Source organism: Vitis riparia, chromosome 4 (genome assembly GCF_004353265.1).
Source record: "Vitis riparia cultivar Riparia Gloire de Montpellier isolate 1030 chromosome 4, EGFV_Vit.rip_1.0, whole genome shotgun sequence".
Taxonomy (NCBI): domain Eukaryota; kingdom Viridiplantae; phylum Streptophyta; class Magnoliopsida; order Vitales; family Vitaceae; genus Vitis; species Vitis riparia.
The window spans coordinates 23,251,192-23,275,064 of NC_048434.1; the positions used below are offsets into that span (position 1 = coordinate 23,251,192).

Below are 23,873 nucleotides of genomic sequence, written 5' to 3' on the forward strand. Positions count from 1 at the left end.
ATCATTTCAGGATTGGTTGGGATAGTTGGGTTGTGCCTTTCAACCTATTTTTTTTCTTTTTCTTTTTTGGGACCAGTAAAAAAAATTAAAAATTAAAAGTAAAAGTAAGTAATTAAGAGGGAAAAAAAAACTTCTACAAACTCAACAAAATTAAAATTAAAATTTAAAATTCCGTAAATATACAGAAAATTCCATTCTTTAAAGTAGTGGAGAAATTATTACTTGAGAAGTTAAATATCATTTATTTTGGACCAAACTAGAACACCCTTACCTCATAATTACACAAAATGCCATTGAGCTGGAAACTTACAAAATTGACCTCCTTTATGACCAACTCCCTTTGGCTTTCTGTTTCTTTTTTCATGTGCTGCTTTCAACCACCTCCAACTCCGATCTCCACCATTTCAAGCCGAACCCCATTCTCCAAAGCCCTCAACCCTTCGCTTCTCTTTATTCATCTCTCTGCCTTGCAATCCTCGAAGAATCAATGGTAGATTCTCTTAATCTCTGCGCAGCCCAATTTGCTACTATCTCATAGTTTGACTTGTTCTGTTATTTGATAAAGATTCTGGGAATCTTTTGCATTTGGGTGTGTTTTTCTTAAGATTTGTAGCGTACCCATTTGGTTTACGCGGCAGTTCTCTGATGGGTTTTGATTAAAAAATGGGTTTGAGCTTGAATTTTTGAGTTCCTGATACGGGATATAAAGATTGTAGAGGCTCTTTTTGTTAAATGTCTTTACCCTTGAAACATACCAGAGAAATGTATTTTTCTGTGGCTTGAGAGTGTTGGTTCGATTCTGGAGACTCAATGTTTACTGTTCATTTGAACTGATTTTGATATAGTAATGGTTGGGAAGGTGGTTTTTGGGTTGGTTGTTTAATGGGTTTGATTAGAAATTTTTTTCGCTATGGGCACTGATTTTGTTGAATCCTGGTGGTATGGATGTTTGAGATGATGGATAGTTTCAACAGGACCGCATCATTCAACCGCAGGGCATCGAGTTTTAGTAGCCCAAGAGTTCACCGAAGGAGATGGGGTCGGCCACCCTTTCTAGTTTTCATTGGGTTTCTGGTATTCTGTTTCTTTAAAATCATTGCTTCTGGATACATAAATGCCTCACCAGGTTCTAACCAGGGCTTTGATGGATATAGCATTTCCAATTTCAATGGTTCTGTGGGTGTTTGCAATGTTTTTGAAGGCAATTGGGTCCAAGATAATAGTTACCCATTGTACAATGCTTCTGAATGTCCTTTTGTGGAACAGGGATTCAATTGCTTGGGAAATGGGCGAATGGACAGAGATTATCTTAAATGGAGGTGGAAGCCCCGGAATTGTGATATTCCAAGGTTTAATGTGCAGAATGTATTGGAACGACTCAGAGGGAAAAGGGTTGTTTTTGTGGGGGATTCAATGAGTAGAACACAGTGGGAGTCTTTGATATGTTTTCTAATGACTGGGGTGGAGGATAAGAAGGGTGTTTATGAAGTTAATGGGAATAACATAACGAAACGGATTAGATTTTTAGGTGTACGGTTCAGTTCATTTAACTTCACGGTTGAGTTCTTCCGCTCAGTTTTCTTGGTACAGCATGGCTGGGGTCCCAAAAATGTACCAAAGAGGGTCAGGTCAACACTTAAATTGGACAAATTGGATAATATTAGCAGGGAGTGGATTAATTCAGATGTTCTTATTTTCAACACAGGACAATGGTGGGTGCCAGGGAAGCTTTTTGAAACGTGAGTTCTTGTCCTTGCAACTGAATTTTTATCGTGAACCATGGTTTCTTTAGTATGAATTGCTTGCATAGTCAGCTTTTCCTCCTCATGAATGTTTTTTCATGGACAAAATGCAATCTGGCTCTGTTGATTTTATAATACAGTTTTCCTTCATGCTTTATAATCAACATTGATTTGATTTTATTTGTTCAAAGTACTTCTTTTATTAGTTACCACCTTCCTTAAGCTTAGTTCCTTTATCATATGTTAACTTTTCTTCTTTAAGTGGTATTATTATCTCAATTCTCTCTGTTGCAAAATTTCACTAATAATTTGTCATAATCTTTCTCTAGGAAATTTGGTGTATACTAATACCAGAAGGAATTTCACATACCAATCTCTAAGATGGACCGTTTACCAAATTTTCTGTTTTTTTTTTCTTCTTTCCATAAACATACAGGATATTTAACTGGATAAGTAATCATGTAAAAGAAGTTCTATTAGTGCCCTTCCCCTAGCCATTGCCACCCTCTTTTTCTGCCTTATTTCTCTTCTCTAAAAAGGCTAATAAAAACTAGTGTAGTTTGGACTAATTAATTTGTATCTGAATGTGACTTGTGGGCAGCAGGTATAGAAGAAGCAAACAACCATGAATGAAACCCTTCTTGGGTGGATTTAAAATTTAATATAATTTTACTAATTAATTCATACAAACATATGCTTTGTGTATGCCACAATGTCGGTTCAGAAGAAAGAAGCACCCACAAATGGAACCCTTACTAGGGTGAAAAGAAAACATGGCATGTCATTTTACATGAAACATATAATCCACATTGATAGGAGATAAAAGTGGCTTTCTAGGTACTATTCCATCATATTGTCGCTTCTGCCTGCTTGGATTCTGATTCACCAGTGAGACTTTAGCAGAATCACCTTTTCTCCAGTTAGATTATTCCATTTAATGAAATGCTTGTCCTAGTCTGTAACCACCATTTCAGGCTTATTACATAAAAAAGGAAAGTAGTGTGCCATGCAGCCAATGTTTCCCATAATTAGCTCGAAATCCTGGAGGAAGGGGTTGTGGTTGATAGAAGGCCAAAAAGCTTATGATTGCACCTCACGTACATGAATTTTCAAATTTTGCAAGCACCTGTATCAGAGTGAGTTGATTCAAGTTAAAAATAGTAAAAAGAAAAATGAAGGCCAAAAGAAACATGAATCAAGGTGGTGAGAAAAAACATGAGTATTGAGGATTTAATGAAGTATGGAACCCTTGATAGAGCTAAATGGTGAAATAGTATTCATGCTGCCAACCCCAAGTAGTTAGGATTGAGGCTTTGATGTGTCAAACCATACCCAAAAATTTATCTGAGCCTCTCAATCCATCAGCAGTTATATTAGTGGATCCTTCATTCGATACATATGGTTTAACAGAGGATGTATACAAGGTTATGCCTCCTTTTGGTGTTTTCTTTTAATATATATCATACTACTTTCTTTTAAAAGAAATGGTTTAACAAATTATATATGATGCAGGAAAGGATTCAGGACTTTCAGAAATGGAGTCCATTAAGAATAAAGTGTACTGTAGGAATGGTAGAATATGTAGTAGGGTACAAATTGTAAAATGGTATAAAAGCTTACTAAAGAAACGGATGGAAAGAAAGGAAGGTTGATATATGAAATGGATGTACTAGTAGAAATTAATAAAAGGAATCACACTTTCAAAGAGCTTTACATTATTGGCTTGATGTACATTGGTGGCTCATATCCATACATATTAAGCTTTCAGGGCAAGTAGTTGTTTAACATGGTACCAAAATTCTAATCTCTCCATCTATTTATTTCCCATTTGTTTTTTGAGAATTCAACACAGTTTCATTTACCTCTTCACATGTGGGTTAGGCTGCGCATGAGGGGATTGTCAGCTTGATATACATTGCTGTCCCATCCTCTGGCTATTTGAGCTTCTAGGGAAAGTGGTAGGTTAAAAGACATCATACCAAATAAAAGAAACTTTGATTTAATTAAACATGTTCTACCCTGAACCTTTTTACTTCCTGTCATAGTGGAGGTTACTTCAGAGGAAAATGTCTATTCCTTGAATAATTGTCTCTTGTACATGAATAACTATCTAAGTTATTACTTTCTGTTTAGTAGAATTAACTATCTTATGTCTCATCAAAGGAACTATTTAATTAACTTTTAAGGAATATATTATTTTGGGAGGAAGAAAATACTTCACTAATAATTGAAGTAATTACTTTACATTTAACAAAACTAAAATATGTTGTTTTTAGGCCTTGGGGCTTGTTTTATTTATTTTTTTTTCTTTTTTCAACCATTCTCTTTTTGTAGGATTCTAATGGTTAATTGCCTTCAATATGGCCCTAAATGGAGCTTAATGGAGCTCTCATATGGATGTTGATGATCAATATGATTTTCTATATGGTTGTTAACTTTATATTTTGTGGACTCATGGTTGTTAATGTGTGTTTTCAGCATGCCTAGGCTTAAGGTGTAGTTGTGGCACCTTTAGGGATGACAACAAGATGGGTTCGGAATAGGTCACCCTTATCCCCACCGCATCCCATTTATTTATATCTATTTTCATCCCTGTCCAAAAAATTAAAAAAAAAAATGATTAAATGAAGTGGGGCATGTATAGGAAATTCCCATACCCACGCTCCCCTACATCACCCCATTTAAATTTTTTTAATTTTAAATCACATTAAAAAATAAATATAATTTATAAGTAAGTAAATATTATAAATTTTTGATAATATATTTTTATAAAAAGTAATTTATTTATTTATATATATATATGTTTAAAAAAGTGAAAAATTATATATATATTTAAATTTTTCACTCAACCCAACTTGGGTTTTAAAAAATCTTGAACCTTCCCCTAACCCATTTATTCACATTCCAAATCCATCTTATTAGGGAAGCATAGCGGGTACCCAAAAAAAACCCACCTTATTGCTATCCCTAGGCACCTTGCTTTGCCTGAAGTGGGATGCCTCCATTCACGCGTCTCAATTGGCTTGTGGCATGCTAAAGGCATGCTCACCTTTTTTTTTAAAACAAAAACCAAGGCAAAACGACGTCGTTTTGTTCTTTAAGAAAAGGGAAATTGAATAGAGGCAAGCAATGTTTTTTTCCTCTTTTCTTAAATCTGAGAGCAAAATACAATTGTTTGTACCTACTTTTAACCCCGATCTGTGCTCGAGTTAACAATCTTTTGTCTCATCAAAATAACTATTTAGTTAACTTGTAAGGAAATATATTATTCTGGAGTGAGGAATTACTTTCACTGGCAATTGAAGTAATTATTTTACATCTAAGAAATGTAAAATATTGAGCTTTAGGCCTTGGGGTTAGATTTTTTTTCCCATTCTCGTTTTGTAGGATTTTAAGGCTTGCTTGCTTTCAATATGTCCCTAAATGGAGCCTAATGGACTTCCCATATGGTTGCTGATGAGAAATACATCTCTTTTTGGTAAAACATTTATAGCCCATAGTGAGGTCTTCACAAAATATATCTCTATAAGAAAACCTTATTTTATGGGGCCATAGTTGTTATAAGTTTGCTGTCAGCACAGCTAGGTTCAAGTTGCAGCCGTGGCGCCTTGCTTGGCCTCAAGTGGGGTGCCTTCTTTCAGGCACTTCAATAGGTGTATGGTGAGCTAAAGGGACACCTCATCTTTTTTATCTGTTGCAAAACAAAAAACAGGGGCAAAAGGACGTCATCTTGTCTTTTAAAGGAAAAAAGGAAAATGAACAGCGGCAAACAACGTCATTTTGCCCTTTTAAGAATTAAAAAGAAAAAACCATGTTGTTTTGTCTCTGCTTTTACCCCCAAAATCCAGTAGAATTAACGATCTTATGTCTCATCAAAGTACCTATTCAATTAACTTGTTAGGAAATATATTATTTTGGGAAGAACTTATTTCTTCATTGACAATCGAAGTAATTATTTTACTTCTAACCAAAGTAAAATATGGTGTTTCTTGGCCTTGGTGCTAGATTTCATTTTATTTTTAACCATTCTCCTTTTGTATGATTTTAAGGCTTGATTGCTTTCAATATGGCCCTAAATGAGCTTAATCAAGCTCTCGTGTGGATGTTGATTCCATGGTGAGGTCTTTGCAAAATAAATATCTACAATAAGAAACTTCATATTTTGTGGGGTCATAGTTTGTTAAAGTGTGCTTTCAGCATGGCTAGGCTCAAGGTGTACAGCATGCTTAAGGCATGCCTCGCCTTTCTTTTCTTTTTTTCCAAAATAAATTAAGGGGCAAAATGACATCGTTTTATCCTTTAAAAAACAAAAAGGGATTCAAACAAGGGCAAACGATGTCATTTTGCCCTTTTATTGCAGCAGAAGAAAAAAATGGTGTTGTTTTGTCCCTGCTTTTTAACCCCAAAATCCAACCCACACTCCCCTACTTTTGAATCTAATAGCTTTTTCAAGGCTTATTTCATTGTCCCTGCTTTCAATTAATTTGTTTTACATAATTATAATGCTATTTTCCTCTGAGAAAAATATCTACAAGATGACAAATGATCCTGCTTGGCCAGCCAAATGCTGAAGTGCTGTCCCTTCTGGTCTAGAATATTATTAGGTAGGATTCTGAAGATGACATCAACACCTATTACATTGGCACATTTCCCTACTTTTGATTCTGCTAATCAATAATATGTTACTGGAATCACCCTTCCAGGAGGTAGTACTCACCTTCAATAGAATGATTATCCTTCCACGTATCCAATTTTGCAATCCATTTGAAAGGAATGGCAGATAGTTTGCCTTGTTTCCATAAACCAACTGAACTTTACTGTCCATGGAGCACAAGTGTTGGCTGTCCTGTTGTTCTATTATGCTAGTGAGCACACATAATCTTACTATCATTGAATCCTGAGCGGAAGCTTGTACTTAACAAACCTGTCATAAACTTCATTGCACAGGTTTGTTTGACGGAAACAAGAGTACTAAGTTCTTCCAAAAATTGGCAATGCTCATAGGTGTGGGCAACCTCATTATTAGCCTTAAGGTGGATGGGGATATATAGCATCTCCCAAAGTTCTTTAATTCTAGATGCTTTGAGAACATGAGACACCCTCATGGCGCATCTTGTCTTGCAAATCTGTGGACAAATGGCACCTTCTTGTTGCTTAGGAGAATAGTAAGTGTAAACAGCAGTCTAAACCATGGATTCACCAACCCTCATAGGGCTGCACATCATCCTCATTGTTGACCAACACTTGGTCATCTAAAGCTTAATTCCATTGGCTGACACATGAATAATTCTGAGTGTGGAGGTATCCTAAATTTTGTCAAAAAAATAAGCATTTGACAATTATTATGTGGCCTGGTCAAAAACAAGTTCCAGCATACAAGGTCAGAAATATATAGGATTCTTACTCTTTTTCTGTTTTCTAGGGTCCTTGAAGTCCAAAAAATTTACCTATGATCCTGTCAATGTAAAACAGTAAGGGTCTTTGAAGACATGGATCTCCATATCCTGATTTTGCTTTTCAATGTAGTAATCCACACTTTTTCTAGTACTTAGTCGATTTCTAATTTTCTGGCCATAGTACAGATTGAGCTTAAATCACGGGTTTCATCTTTCCTCAGTCCTTTTCTTTGTAGCCCTTTTGATTAGATCTTCTGGTGGTGATAGTGTGCGACCATTACAATGTGGCCACTACATGGACAAAATTCTTTCCACCCACCTGTAATCAAACTTTTGACTCCTCTGTGTGTGTTTGTGTGTGGATGATTCTATGGGCAGAACCTCTAGTTATTCACTACTGAGACTTATAATTTTCATTAGTTTTGAATTAAATATTTAGTTAATTTTGAAGTCTATTTGGAGCAGATTTTCATTCTTCAAAGGACTATTTATAGGCCTCTGAAAGGGGAAAAAGATAGAAAAAGAGGGAGAGAGAGAGAGATAACCATGCATTTATGGATAGCAAGTCTGTATAAATGCATTTAAGAGTGATAACCTCCATGTTTGTTTCATTCTGAGGGTTTCATCTTCTTTTACAACCACCTTATAAAGTTCTTGCACACCATATACTTCTGTGAAGTTTAATCACATACAATTGATATCATGTGATTGTAAAATGGTTGGCAATAAAACTTTGGATATATGGCTGTCACTGTTAGCCTTTATTATTTTTATACTTATTATGTTTTGTATGTGCTGTCTGCACATGTGATCTTCAACATGGTAATGGATTTGGAACCTGCATCTTTTTTAGAATTTTCCCACAATGCATTATCTGGACATCTTCGTATTATGCTTGAAAATTTATCCTCATTTGTATTCTGGACAGGGGTTGCTATTTCCAGGTTGGAGGTTCATTGAGGCTTGGAATGTCAATTCCTGCTGCCTTCAGAATAGCACTGGACACTTGGGCTTCATGGATTGAGACCACAATTGACACCAGAAGAACACAGGTCTTCTTTCGGACATTTGAGCCATCACACTGGGGGTACTCTTCTTGTATTTAGTTTTTGTATTGGATATGTTACTGGTACCATAATTCTCGGTAAATGAAACATATTTAATTTTTTGGTCCATGGACTTGCTCAGAAAGTAACCAGTTTTTCGGTGCATCACTAATCATAGTTACTCGTTGTAATTTGTCTCATTATCATTTATCATGAATTGCATGTCATCATAAACCCATTACATCTTTTTAATCCATAAAACAGGTGTTAAGGCATTCTACATTATGTTGATTTATGAAGATTTCTAAATACTAGTGGCTGCGATCAAACATATTTTTACAACTATTTTTTAATCCATGTATTTATGTTAGTTTAATTTGTTCCATTCTTTCCAATTCTTGTTGAATCCACTTTAAGCTACAAAATTGCTCCTCAACATGACTAGTAATGGTGTTTGTTTCTGCATCAGCAATGAAACTCATAGACATTGTAATGTAACACTGCACCCTATGTCAGACACCAAAGGGATGGACAGAAGCCTATTTTCAGATACCATATTGGAGGTGGTAAAGAATATGACTGTTCCTGTGACTGTTCTGCATGTGACTTCCATGTCAGCTTTCCGGAGTGATGCACATGTGGGTACTTGGAGTGATGGTCAACCTGTGTCTGATTGTAGCCACTGGTGTCTGCCTGGAGTTCCTGATGTGTGGAACGAGATTTTCCTCTCATATATGCTTACTAACCATAGACTTTCTCTCAGATGAATGGAGCCATAAAGTAAGTATTCCTTTCTGATTTTTTTTATTTTTTATTTTTTTGCTTTTTCTTGACTAGGCTGCATCCTGTTATAATTTATGTGCCAGTGGGTCGCCATTACAATGCACAAGAACAAAATTGTGCAACATGATAAAAGTACGATGGTAGATTTGTACCATAGCCTGGGTCTGGTGATAACTTATGTGGAGAAAATTGTATTTCTCATTCATGTTTATAAAGTATACAACCTTAGAATTATATACAACAACAAAAAAGAAAAATGAAGGAAATAATTGGAAACTATCCTATTAAAGATCCCTACAAATTAAGGATTATATACACAAATATATATTACAGTTGTAATAGACTGCTGTGGAAGATATACGGTTGTGATAATCTTCATATACAGTTGTGTATCTTCCACAACTATATATACAGTTGTAATATACAGCTGTGGAAGATATACAATTGTAATAATCTTCATATATAGTTGTGTATGCAGCTGTAATAATCATCATATATAGCTATGTATACAATTGTAATAATATTCAACACTCCCCCTCAAGTTGGTGAATAGATATTATCCATTCCCAACTTGATAATGATTTCTTGACTTCCAATGGACACATATGGAGTGTAGATTAAGCCACTATCTAACTTTTTTTTAATAAAATATTTGTCTACTTCCATATGCTTGATTATGTTATGTTGTACCAGGTTCTGTGCAATGTTGATGGCTGACTTATTGTCACAATAAAGTCTCATTGGTGTCTCCCACTTAATCTTCAAGTCCTCCAAGATAATCTTGAGCCAAACAACTCACAGATTAATTGGGCCATTGCATGAAGCTCTACTTTTGTACTAGATCTTGAAACAATATTCTATTTCTTACTCCTCCAAGTTACCAAGTTCCCTTAAAAAAAAGTGTAATATCCTATAGTGGACCTTCAATCAACAATTGATCCTACATAATCTACATCAACATAAGCCTCCATTGATAGCTCAGTGTTTTTCTTAAACAAAATTCCTTTCCCTAGAGTTGATTTCAGGTAGTGCAGGATTATGTATATAGCCCATAGATAAACTACCTTTGGACTATGCATAAATTGACTCACTAGGCTGACTGCATAAGCTATGTCCGGCCGTGTATGTGAGAGGTAAATCAGCCTGCCAACCAATCTTTGGTACATACCCTTGTTTATGGTTGCATCCTCACTTGCTTCTCCAAGCTTATGATTCAGATCAATAGGCATGTTAGCCGGTTTACATGTTTTTCCTATCTCCTGCAATAAGTTAAGAACATACTTCTACTAGGAGACAAAAATTCCCTTGTTTGAGTATGCCACATCAGTTCCCAAGAAATACTTTAGTCTTCTACGCTCCTTTATTTCAAACTCTTTTGGTAAGCACCGCTTCAATGCTTCTCTTTCTTTAAGATCATTTTCATTCACTATTATATCATCCACATAAACTAATACGGCAATTACTCCCCCTTGAGGTCGAGTGTTTAACAAATAAGGTTTGTCACTGTGGCTTTGTTTGTAGCCAATAGTTATCATGACTTTGACAAATCTTCCAAACCAAGCCTGTGGAAATTGTTTTAACCCATACAAAGCTTTCTTCAATTTACATACTTTTTTTCCTTTCGAGTGCATATTAAAACAAAGTGAAAGATCCATATAAATTTCCTCTTTGAGCTCTCCATGTAAGAACGCATTTTTCACATCAAATTGTCGTAATTCCCAATCAAATTGGGCAGCCAAAGAGAGTAAAACTCTCAAAGTGTTCATCTTGACTACTGGTGTGAAAGTCTCTTGGTAATCTACTCCATATGTCTAAGTATTAACATTTGGCAACGAGCCTAGCTTTGTATCTCTCAAGGGAACCATCCACCTTGTATTTTACTGTGAACACTCACTTGCATCATGCTAGACTCTTCTCTCTTGATAACCCAACCACATCCCAAGTCCCATTCCTTTCAAGTGCTTCCATCTCAACCCTCATGGCTTGTTTCCACTCCTTACCATTTAGTGTCTTGGATAAGGTCTTAGGTATGGCTATGGTGTTTAGGCTAGTGAGAAAATTTCTATGAGATGATGACAATCTTTCATAGGACACAAAATGGGAAAGTGGACATAAAGGGTGTTGAGTACATATTCTTGTGCCTTTTTTAACTGCAATGGGCAAATTTAGATCACTCATATCAACAGAATCAAGGGAAATCTTAGGAGAAGATGGATCATTTACCTCATAGGATTTGGTTAGTTCTGACTCATAGACCTGCATATGTTCTATGATGGTTGCTTTCTTCCTTGAGCAAACCAAAATTGGCCTTGTAGAATTGGGAACTTGTTTCCCTGAAGGTGGACTTGTCGATTCAGGAATTTGTGAGAGCTCAGACATAGATGATTGTGATTGTGAGGGTTTAGACACAAATGGGGGCAAGTTAAGTAAGAACAAATCTCTTGTATCTATATCTTCCATGAATGATGTCTCTTCCTGAAGATAAGGATGATTGAAGTAGCTTTCATATTCAATAAAGGATACATCAAAAGGAACATAAAATTGTCAAGTGGGTGGATGATAATATTTGTAACCTTTTTTAGTAGATGAATACCCCACAAAAATGCACTGAATTGCTCTTGTATTTAGTTTCCCTCTATTATGAGCGTGGACATGGACAAAAGAAAGACAACAAAAAACCTTTGGAACAAGACCAGTAGATGTTGTAAAGTTTAGGAAGTATTTTGAAAAAATTTCCGTTGGATTTTTGAACCCCAAAACTTTAGATGGCAATCGATTTATAAGATGAGCATTAGTAAGTACTGCTTCCCCCCAATATAATATAGGAACATTTTTTCTTGAACAAAAAAGTTCTTGTAATAGTAAGAAGATGACCATTTTTTCTTTCAACAACCCTCTTTTGTTGGGGAGTACTAGCGCAAGAGGATTTATGGATAATACCTTCTTTTTTAAAATGAGGAGATAGGACTTGATTGAAGTAATCTTTTGCATTATCAGACCTAAACTTTTTTATTCCCACTCCAAAATGAGCTTTGACCATTTTGTGAAAATTGGGAAATACAATACTCACATCCGTTTTTTGTTTGAGAGGAAATACCCAAGTTACTCAAGTGCAATCATCTATAAATCAAATAAACCATCTAGAGCTTGAAAAATTAAGAATTGTGGCAAGACCCCAAATATAAATGTGAACTAACACAAAAGAAATTGAAACTCTTTTGTTACTTATTGGAAAAGAAACATGATGATGCTTTACAAGTTCACAAACATCATAATGTAATTTTGGTACATTAATTCCCTTGAATAATAAAGGAAACATAATTTTAAGAACACCAAACAACGAATGTCCAAGACAATGATGATGAAGTCATATCTTATCTTTTGTTGTGGATGGGATTTCATAAAGGAATGATAAGGGTACCTAGTTCTCAATCCTATTTTGACCAAATGGTAACTCAAGATAGTAAAGTTCGTCCTTTTCCCTAGCATGTCCAATCGTTTACCCCATACCCTGTTCCTAAAATATACAATGAGAAGGATAAAAAATCACATGACAATTTAGTTCTTTGGTAAGTCAATAAATGGAAACAAGATTGGTGGAAAGCTTAGGTACATATAACACATTCTTCAAAACTATGGATTTATTCAAGTGAACTTCCCCTTTACCAGCCATAGTGGCTAGAGAGCAATCAACAATGATTATTTTCTTATTACTAGGACATGAGCTATAGGTACTAAACTATTGTGAGGAATGAGTCATATGATCTGTAGTTCCCTAGTTGATGACCTAAGAGCCTAGGAAAGACATATCTGATACACTAGAAGTAAGAGAAGGAGAATACTTATTTGACTAAGTGAGAGAGTAAGCACAACTAGGACTCTCAAGGGTTCCTAAGAGATTCTTTAATTTCTCAAGCTTTTCCTTGTTAAGCTCAATATGTTCATTGCCATCAAAATTCACCCTCTCTTGTAAAGGGTTTTCATTGATCCGAGAGTTGATGAAGTGCGTCTAAATTATCTACTATCCACCTTTGAAACCTTGTTGTCCACTCTTGAAACCCCAATCTTTGTTGAAAGTTTGAGGCTTTCCATAGAGTTTTCAACACTGGTCCCTTGTGTGTCTCAGCTTCTTGCAGTACATACACCAAATAGTGTCCTTGTTCATTGTTCTGATGAATATGCCATTGATGGAGGATTCACACTATCGTAGTTGTCAACAATCTTAGACATGGTGGGCAGAATTCAGAAATAATTTTAGAGAAAAATATAGCAGAGTGCCTTTGAAATCACAATGAAGGCCATTAAATTGGGGTTCCAAAAAACAGAGGAAAATGGGTAGTACAACTCAGCAATGACAACCGAAAAGAAAAATCCCAAGGAGCCTAATTCAGCTCTGATACCATGTGGGGAAAAATTGTATTTCTCATTCATGTTTTAAAAGTGTACAACCCTATAATTATATACAACAACTGAACAACAAAAAGAAAGAATAAAGAAAGAATTGGAAACTACCCTATTAAAAATCCCTACAAATCAAGTTCGGTCTCAATCAAGTTCGCGTTGGATGGATGCGAATCTTTGTGGTTATCTGCAGTTTATGGCCCAAACAACTCAGCTCTAAGGAAGGATTTTTGGGTGGAGCTTTCAGACATTGTTGGGCTCTCTCATCCGCGTTGGTGTGTGGGCGGTGATTTTAATATTATAAGGAGAAGTTCAGAAAAATTGGGTGGTTCTAGATTAACTCCAAGCATGAAGGATTTTGATGACTTCATAAGAGATTGCGAATTGATAGATTCACCTTTAAGGAGCGCATCATATACTTGGTCAAACATGCAAGAGAATCCAGTATGCAAGAGATTAGATCGCTTCTTGTACTCAAATGAGTGGGAACAAGTATTTCCTCAAAGTCTTCAAGGAGTACTGCCAAGGTGGACTTCGGATCATTGGCCGATTGTTTTGGAAACCAATCCATTCAAGTGGGGTCCAACGCCTTTCAGGTTTGAGAATATGTGGTTGCAACATTCTAGTTTTAAGGAGAATTTTGGAAGATGGTGGAGAGAGTTTCAAGGAAATGGGTGGGAAGGACACAAGTTCATGAGGAAATTACAGTTCGTTAAAGCCAAATTGAAAGAGTGGAATAAGATTTCTTTTGGAGAGATAAGTAAAAAGAAAAAAGATATATTATCTGTCTTAGCTAACTTTGATTCCTTGGAGCAAGAAGGGGGACTATCCCATGAACTTTTAGTCCAAAGAGCTTTAAGAAAAGGGGAGCTAGAGGAGTTGATTTTGAGAGAAGAAATACATTGGAGACAGAAAGCTAGGGTGAAATGGGTAAAAGAAGGGGATTGCAACTCAAAATTTTTTCATAAGGTGGCCAATGGCAGGCGAAATAGGAAATTTATCAAGGAGTTGGAGAATGAAAGTGGTCTAATGTTGAATAATCCAGAGAGTATAAAAGAGGAGATCCTAAGGTATTTCGAAAAGCTTTACGCGAGTCCTTCTGGAGAATCGTGGGGAGTGGAAGGCTTAGATTGGTCCCCTATTTCTGGTGAGAATGCGTCTAGATTGGAATCCCCCTTTACTGAAGAAGAGATTTATAAGGCCATTTTTCAAATGGATAGGGATAAGGCTCCTGGGCCGGATGGCTTTACCATTGCAGTGTTTCAAGACTGTTGGGATGTGATAAAGGAGGATATAGTGAGAGTGTTTGCAGAATTCCATAGGAGCGGAATTATCAATCAGAGCACTAACGCTTCCTTTATAGTTTTGTTACCCAAAAAAAGCATGTCAAGGAGAATCTCAGACTTTAGACCCATTAGCTTGATCACTAGTCTTTACAAGATAATAGCCAAAGTGTTAGCAGGGCGACTAAGAGGAGTACTTCACGAGACTATCCATTCCACTCAAGGAGCCTTCGTGCAAGGGAGACAAATTTTGGATGCAGTTCTCATAGCCAATGAGATAGTGGATGAGAAAAGAAGAACAGGGGAGGAAGGAGTTGTATTTAAAATTGACTTTGAAAAGGCCTATGACCATGTGAGTTGGGATTTTTTGGATCATGTGTTGGAGATGAAAGGGTTTAGTCTTAGATGGAGGAAATGGATGAGAGGTTGCTTATCCTCGGTTTCTTATGCAGTCCTAGTGAACGGTAATGCGAAAGGGTGGGTTAAGGCATCTAGAGGTTTAAGACAAGGCGACCCTTTATCACCTTTTTTGTTCACTATAGTGGCAGATGTTTTGAGTAGGATGTTATTGAAAGCTGAGGAGAGAAACGTCTTGGAAGGATTCAGGGTGGGTAGGAACAGAACAAGGGTATCCCATTTACAATTTGCAGATGATACCATTTTCTTCTCCAGTACTCGAGAAGAGGATATGATGACGCTTAAGAATGTTCTGCTAGTGTTTGGATATATATCTGGTTTGAAAGTTAATCTTGATAAAAGCAACATCTATGGCATTAATATTGAACAGAATCACCTTTCTAGGCTGGCCGAGATGCTTGACTGCAAGGCTTCTGGGTGGCCTATACTTTACCTAGGTCTTCCTCTGGGAGGGAATCCTAAGGCGAGTGGCTTTTGGGATCCTGTGATTGAGAGGATATCAAGGAGATTAGATGGATGGCAGAAGGCGTATTTATCTTTTGGAGGTAGGATAACTCTCATTCAATCTTGTCTAACCCATATGCCTTGTTACTTTCTCTCCCTTTTTAAGATTCCCGCTTCTGTGGCAGCAAAAATTGAGAGAATGCAAAGAGAATTTCTTTGGTCAGGCGTAGGGGAAGGCAAAAGAGACCATTTGGTTAATTGGGACGTTGTGTGCAAACCGAAGTCGAGAGGGGGTTTGGGTTTCGGAAAGATTTCTATGAGGAATGTCGCTCTTTTAGGGAAGTGGTTGTGGAGATATCCTAGGGAGGGTTCTGCTCTGTGGCATCAGGTTATCTTAAGCATTTATGGTTCTCACTCCAATGGCTGGGATGTCAACAATATTGTTAGGTGGTCTCATCGTTGTCCTTGGAAGGCCATTGCACTAGTCTTCCAAGAGTTTTCCAAATTTACTCGGTTTGTGGTAGGGGACGGGGATAGAATTCGGTTCTGGGATGACTTGTGGTGGGGGGATCAACCTTTGGGAATACAATATCCAAGATTACTTAGCGTAGTCACGGATAAAAATGTTCCTATTTCATCAATTCTCGGATATTCCCGTCCTTTCTCTTGGAATTTCAATTTTCGCCGAAATCTTACTGATCCTGAGATAGAAGATTTAGAAAGCCTTATGCGGTCTCTTGATCGTCTACACATATCTCCTTCGGTTCCAGATAAGAGATCATGGTCCTTATCTCCTTCAGGTCTTTTCACAGTCAAATCTTTCTTTCTGGCCTTATCCCAATATTCTGAGTCGCCTCCAGTGTTCCCTACTAAGTTTGTCTGGAATTCTCAAGTCCCTTTCAAAGTCAAGTCCTTTGTCTGGTTGGTGGCGCACAAGAAGGTTAATACTAATGACTTGCTACAATTGAGGAGACCCCACAAAGCACTTAGTCCCGACATATGTAAGTTGTGCATGAAGCATGGAGAAACAGTAGATCACCTTTTCCTCCATTGCTCTTTGACCAAGGGGTTGTGGCACAGATTATTTCAGTTAGCAAAGATGGATTGGGTCTCCCCAAGGAGCATATCTGACATGTTTTTTACTAATTTTAATGGTTTCGGATCTTCTAAGAGAGGGGTTGTTTTATGGCAAGACGCGTGCATCGCGTTAATGTGGGTGGTGTGGCGGGAAAGGAATGCAAGGATTTTTGAGGATAAAGCAAGGAATTCAGGGTATCTTTGGGATTCTATTCGTTTTTTGGCTTCTCTATGGGCTTTTTGTTCTAAGGTTTTTAAGGGGATACCTCTTAACGTGTTACAACTAGATTGGTTAGCGGTGTGTAAATAGGCCGTTAGTCTTTTTCTCGTTGTATATCTTATATTTGATTACTTGTAGTCTTGTTTTTCTTTGGTGGGAGGATTTCTCATCCTTCTATTTGTATCTTCTTTTTATCAATATATTCCGTTATCGTTTCCTATCAAAAAAAAAAAAAAAAAAAATCCCTACAAATCAGGGATTATATACACATATATATTATAGCTGTAATATACAGCTATGAGAGATGTACAGCTAAGTATGCAGTTGTAATAATCTTCATGAACAGTTGTAGTAATCTTCAACTTATGACCATTACAGGGCATACACCATCAGTCTATTCTAACTCATGGAAAAAATAATATTAATTTTTTTACCTTTAGTTGTACTAAATTACATTGATTTTTTGTTTCTTTTTTTTTTTCCTATTTTTCAGAATAAATATTATTACACAAACACACACACACACAAGCAAGGCCTGACCCTCCAATGGGTTCTGGTGAAAACAAAATCAGAGGAGAAGATCCCTAAAATATTTAGATATATAGACATATGCATGTGCAGTCAGATGTATATGTATATATTAAAAGAGGTTGTTCTCTTAATAAGAATAGTTTGCCACATGGTAGTAGAAAATTTAGGATGTCAGAAAATTACATTCGCCTAATTGCCATATGACAATGGCTTTGAACTTTGTTCTCCATTTGTTATGTCCATAGTTATTTAAGCTTTTACCAACCTTTTAGATGAGAAAAAATGAATCCCGATTCTCTTCCACCTTATGTGGGACAAAGTATTTCTATTATTAACTTAATGGCCTTTGTGCTTCTCACAAACTTGACATAAGTTACTTTTGGCCTCTTGTTTTAGCACCTTCAGCTTAGATTTAGTGGCTCCTTAATAACATGGTCATTGGACTATGTTGCCACAGAAGGGGATGTTAATCAAATCTGCTATCCTCCTTATCTTCTTTTTGTAACCTTTCAGTGTTGCATTAATTTCTACTGTTCTTTTTAGGATGGCTTGATACTTTGGAGTTTATTTTATCTTAATGTAAAAGTAAAGATAATGTAAAACTTTCATAATACTAAGATTGTCCATTTAAATTTGCTGCTTCTGCTTTACCTTTAGCTTCTAGTTAAGGTGAAAAGAAAAATGCCAGTTGAAAGGAAAACTAAAACCACCTTTGATTTTGCTCATTTAACATAGTGCAGATTCGAAGAGTGTACACATTCAGGCACTAGTTTGCACCTTAGCAGACAAGCCGCAACATCTCGAGTCCACAGGTGTCAGTGGTTTCAGTTCTGAAGGCAGGGTGATTGAGTACTATATGATGTGGATTGGCGTTTTCTCTCCACAGAAGCACCCAAGAGTATTCTGCAGTTCTTGAGCTAGTACCAAAGCAGTAGAGTTTGTAGGGAAATTGTAGAGTTTGATGAAAAACAGTTAGTTCTGTGACACATTTTTTCATTCATTCTTTCTTTTTCTTTTTCCTTTTTTTTTCTTTTTTAAATTTGTTCATTATGGTGAAGAGGCTGAATTGATGAGAGAAATGTAGCTATCTTTTTGTCCAATTGTGTCTCTGTCCGAGTATAACAATGCAATTTTGGTGCCCCACAGAAGGAATAAAATCAAGATGGAAATTGAACGTTGTACTTGCTGTTTCTTCTGCATTTGGATTGTTCCTCTGAGATAAAACAATGGTGTCTGGTGAAAATGATGGCTTTTCCATCTAAACATGAGAATTTGATTATTGCATTGTTTCTTTAATTCTTTTCCATACTAAAATGCTGATTAATGACAACACCGTTTTGTAGGAAAGAGGAAAATGGACAGGATGAAAATTCCATAGGAATTTCTCAATATTAGACCAACTCCAAAGATGATTAACATTTTCAGATTTTCTGGGCATGGAGCGAATGGTTTGAGACAACCCTCAATTCCATTTTCCATACAGTAAGGTTGCAGTAGAAATATTATTAATCTGAAATGAATGGCCTTAGCTGAAGAGATACCACCAATACTTGGAAAACTGATCACTCTATTTGATCACTACCTCTGTATGATACCCTGTGGTACCACCATTTGTTATCAGTGACTGCTAAATTACAGAGCAGTTCTACTACAAAGAGTTAGTAATGAAGTTTTCTGTGATCATTGAGAGCAGCCGACTGTAATTTTTCATTCATTGGCTTCATTTAAAACAATCTACCATCTCTAACACCCAAGCCAATAGGATGAACTTAAAAACTTCACAATTCACATTAGCCAGGAGCACATGGACAAATAAAGTTTCAATCCTCCCATAAAAAATGATTCAGTTGTGAGTGAATCGGAAATACTAACAACTACAAGGTTGGTCATGGAAGACATTTGCTTTGAAAACTAGCAGACATGGAACTTTTAGATCACCATTTGAACCCAGTTGTTCTACCTCTAGGATTACCAAAAAAATGGGTAATGATTAAAGAAGATACTATCTTCTTTTGTCACTTGCAATGAAAGTATAGATATGGTGGACCCATGCATCCCAAATTTGTCATTGCAGAAAACAACTGCCAATCTGCCCCAACAACACCCATATCATGAGGCATACAGGAACACAAGGGAAGTTGATAAGTGTTTTTCAATGCAATCAATGACAACCCTTCAAAATCTTAGCATGAGTGCCAAGTCACGAGAAGCTTAGAAGTATGCCATTAGCATGAGAACCAAGTAACTAGAACCTTAGAAGTATACAAATAGAATGAGAGCCAAGTCTCTGGAAACTTATGAATATACAACATATAAACAGATCTCCTTATTGATCACTACAAATATGAATCAACACATGCCATATTCTCCACCTCAGCCTTCACATCTCCATTTCCATTAGTTTTCTAAAACTGAAATGGCTTCTGTTCAGAACTATGGTTACTTCCCCTACTTTCCTCTGCCACCACCTCATAGCCCTTCACCTCCAAAAGTGATGCCACCCCACAATTCTCCACCTCCTCCAAAAGTGGCACCACCCCATCTCCCAACAATACCACCACCACCATTTCCAACACCAGCATCACCGCCCCCTACTTCTCCATCCCCTCCAAAAGTGGCACCACCTCATCAACCCATTAGACCACCACCACCACCACCAACACCACCATTTCCAACACCGGCATCACCGCCCCCTACTTCTCCATCCCCTCCAAAAGTGGCACCACCGCATCAACCCATTAGGCCACCACCCCCACCATCATTCCCGACACCAGCAGCACCACCCCATCATTCTTTCCCCCCACCACCTCCTGCAGCAAAACCTCCTAGTCATGCAATCCCACCTCCGGCACCAATTATCAAACCACCACCTCATCCTCATTTTCCGCCACCACCCCCACACATTGTTCCAACTCCTCCGCCACCACCACCACCAGGACACCATTCCACAGTCATAATCATTGTCTTTGTCTCACTTGGTGGTCTATTTTTTCTTGCATTCCTCTCAGTTGCTCTATGCTGCTTCATTAAGAAGAAAAAGAAGAAAATGGTTCAAGAGACTGACATTGTTACAATTGATGAACATTTGAAAGTCCACGAAGCCATCATACCAGGTCCACATGGTCCACAAGTCATGATATTGTCCATTGAGGATGATGTGCATATTCAGGAAGAGATCAAAAAGAATGAGAAGGAAATCCAAGGTTCACACGTTAGATCTACACAAGATTTTCCTCAAGCTCTTGATATGGAGGCATCCACTTCTGAGTCCAGTCAGCACCATATTATGCACAACCACAAGCAACAATCCCAATCATGATTTTCCTACTCCCAGAGGGAAATAAACTTCCCTTCTGGGCCTGAATAAAATTTGTTTGAATATATGATAAAAAGAAGCCAAATGTTCATATATTAGGCCAGCAAAGCATTGTTTCTATGCCAAAACCTAGTTTTTCTTGTCATGTACTGCATTTGTAAGGACATAATTTAATGGAAAAAAAACTACAAGGTCTTTGAATAATCTATTATATTTCTTGTTATCTTAAAAATTCCAAACAAACAATAAGGAGGAAGAGAAGGATGATACTTGTCTAATACAAATACAGATTTTCCGACCTATAGAGCACCAAAGAAAATTTAATATCAGTTGAAAATATTTTCTGATTATCGGATTATCTTTGTTCTTTGTTTTAGGATATAATTCTTGAATTCTCCTCCTTTTCATCTTGTAATTTAATTTTGTCATGGTTTTCTAATCTAGTGCAGACAATGTACTCTGGTGAAATGAAAACCTTCAGTATAATGCTCATTGTCTTTCTATGTAGATTACTATACATATTTACACAACTTGCAAGAAAGGAAGAGTGGATATCATGAAAACTAAATACAAAAAATTACCTCCCTATGAGATGATTTGAGGATCCAAACAGGTTAAAAACCAACATATTATGTCGATTTTGAGTTTTTATGAATACGGTAGCATACCAACATTTTGAAATAACATATACTAAATTTAATAGAAATGCATAATTCTCCCTAAAACTTTACAGTGACTTCATTCGACCAAACGCAGTTATAGCAATTATATCATTTTGACACAAGTCACTTAAATAGGAGAAATGCCAATGTCCAGGTTTGAACAGATAATACATTTCAGTACCTTAAATTGATCAGAACAATGCATTTGGGAGGACAAAATATCAAAAGCTGCTAAACTTTCAAAACATTTGACGAGGTTGGATTGATAGGACCTGAGATTTATATAAATGGAGTGTGAAATTGATTCCGTGAGCCGCAACATAAAATAAATAAATAAATTAAATTAAATTAAATTAAATAGCAATTTAATATGTGAATGGGCTAAAGATTTTAAACACAGAGTGTACACAGTAACATTGAAAATAAAGCTGCTCTCATTTTGCAGCCTGTCTATTAGTGTATTCAATGTATCTTTCCGTTATAGTTCAAAACCATTTGATTGTGCTGACAAGAGAAAAACAGGTCACACCAGAGTGCTTCCTGTGCTAAAGAACAATGGCTCAACTCTAAATTTCAATAACTGGTAGAGGCAACCACTCACCAAATATGATGCTAATGAACATTGTTACCTTTTGCTAAGATTGCCAGGACTTAATGGTCATTTCCCTATTCCCAACCTTTGGGCAACATAAGTATGTTAACAATTCCATGCAATGTTTCATATATCATCTGAGTCTCAGGATGAGAAAGGTCCTCTTGATAGAATTTATGGACTCTTCCAGCAACAGTAATCCAGCTACAACCAGGAGTCTTAACCAATCCTAATCCTCTCATTTTTGCCCTGGTTCTTGAAACACTGTCCCATATTCCAAGAGAATCATACATACTACACAAGGCTATATAGTTGCTAGAGTTTCTGGGTTCCAATTCAAAGAGGCAATGAGCAGCAATTTCTCCAATCTCAATATTCTTGTGCATCAAACAACCAGCAAGCAGGGCACCCCAAACACTTGCTGTTGCTGCTGACTTCATATTTTTTATCAATTCAAAAGCTTCCTCAAGATATCCAAAACGACCTAATAGATCCACCATACAAGCATAGTGCTCTGCACTGGGCTCAAACCCATAGTCTAAATTAATTGAGTAAAAAATTTTCCGGCCTTGTTCTATAAGACCAGAGTGGCTACAACTAGCCAAAATTGCAGTGATTGTAACACAGTTAGGCTGAAATCCACAATATTTCATTTTCTTAAAAAGAGCCAAAGCTTCCTGTCCTTTACCATGGACCCCATAGCAAGATATCATAGAGGTCCATGTCACCAGATTCAGTTCACTCATTGTCGTGAAAACCTTTTCTGAATCATGCAAGCACCCACACTTTGCATACATATCAATCAACGAATTTCCAATAGCAATATCACAACCAAAAATTTGATTCTTAACCACTTGCCCATGAATTTCTTTGCCTTTCATCAAGTCTCCTTCCCCTCCACACACACTTAAAATGCTTGGGACTGTCCTTGAATCCATCTTCACTCCCTCACTAAGCATGTCCCTAAAACATTCCAAAGCCTCCCTGAAAAAACAAGCCTTTCCCAACCCCACAATCATCAAATTCCAAACAACCGAATCCCTCCAAGACATATTAACAAAGCACCGCCATGCATCAACTAAATCCCCACATTTCGCATAAAAATCCAAAACCGAGCTTCCAACAACGACATATTCTTCAAACCCAATCCTAATCACCCAACTGTGAAGCATCTTCCCCAGATAAGAATCTCCAATTCCTGCACAAGCCTTAAACACTGGAGGCAATGTGAAATGATCCGGTCGAAACCCCATTTTCAAAAAACTATCAAAAACACCCAAAGCATCGTAAAAGAAACAATTATGAGCATATGAAGCGATCAAAATGTTCCATGAGTGCATATTTCTCTCAACCATTTTGTCAAAAACCTTGCGAGCATCTTGAAGAACACCGCATTTGGAGTAGACCAACAAGAGATCAGTTTGAAGTGTGATGTTGGGGATGAAGCCATGAACAAGGATTTGGGCATGGGTTTGCTTAGCTTGTGAGATTGCTGAGTGGGGAACACACTTTCTAAGGATACACGACAAGGAACTGGCCGTTATAAGCCCCATATTCAAGAATTCTAAAACTTGAACCGTCTGGAAAGGTGATGGAGAGAATACATGAGAGGGTGCCACGTGGTAAAATTTTGGATCTGGAAACGTTCGAAAATATCCAGCAATTGGGGAGCATTATAAATTTATAAAGGATGGACTAAGAACTGATTGTGGATACGTACTCCTGAATCCTAATGACAACGAGGGATGCGTGCGACTTTGAGATCAATGTTTGAGTGCACCACACTTTTGGTTTCATTGCTCTTAATTTTTTCACCCGATAGATATTGTTCTTCGCTTTGCTTTGAACTCAAAGGAACCGTGACGCATTTACAAAATTAAAAAAAAACTCATATTTATATAACGTAAAAAGTATTTACAAAATTAAAAAAAACTCATATTTATATAACGTAAAAAACTTTGTA

At 36.9% G+C, this 23,873-nt stretch overlaps 3 protein-coding genes across 3 annotated transcripts; 2 read left to right on the top strand and 1 right to left on the bottom strand.

Annotated features, from left to right (window-relative positions):
* Nucleotides 1–381: 381 nt before the first annotated feature.
* On the top strand, nucleotides 382–18,521 carry LOC117913596 (protein trichome berefringence-like 7). Its single transcript, XM_034828602.1, has 4 exons — nucleotides 382–1,739; nucleotides 8,067–8,225; nucleotides 8,654–8,964; nucleotides 18,081–18,521. The coding sequence occupies exons 1-3, from the start codon at nucleotides 946–948 to the stop codon at nucleotides 8,949–8,951; spliced, it is 1,251 nt and encodes a 416-aa protein (XP_034684493.1). The 5' UTR covers nucleotides 382–945; the 3' UTR covers nucleotides 8,952–8,964; nucleotides 18,081–18,521.
* A 1,235-nt stretch (nucleotides 18,522–19,756) lies between these two features.
* Nucleotides 19,757–20,659, top strand: LOC117913353 (leucine-rich repeat extensin-like protein 3). Its single transcript, XM_034828293.1, has one exon. It carries the CDS (start codon nucleotides 19,757–19,759, stop codon nucleotides 20,657–20,659), a length of 903 nt encoding a protein of 300 aa, XP_034684184.1.
* A 265-nt stretch (nucleotides 20,660–20,924) lies between these two features.
* LOC117912309 (pentatricopeptide repeat-containing protein At5g04780, mitochondrial-like) lies at nucleotides 20,925–23,726 on the bottom strand. The gene is made up of 2 exons (XM_034826847.1): nucleotides 21,920–23,726; nucleotides 20,925–21,590 (listed from the first exon to the last, which is right to left on the bottom strand). Exon 1 carries the CDS (start codon nucleotides 23,461–23,463, stop codon nucleotides 21,985–21,987), a length of 1,479 nt encoding a protein of 492 aa, XP_034682738.1. The 5' UTR covers nucleotides 23,464–23,726; the 3' UTR covers nucleotides 20,925–21,590; nucleotides 21,920–21,984.
* Between the last annotated feature and the right edge of the window lie 147 nt (nucleotides 23,727–23,873).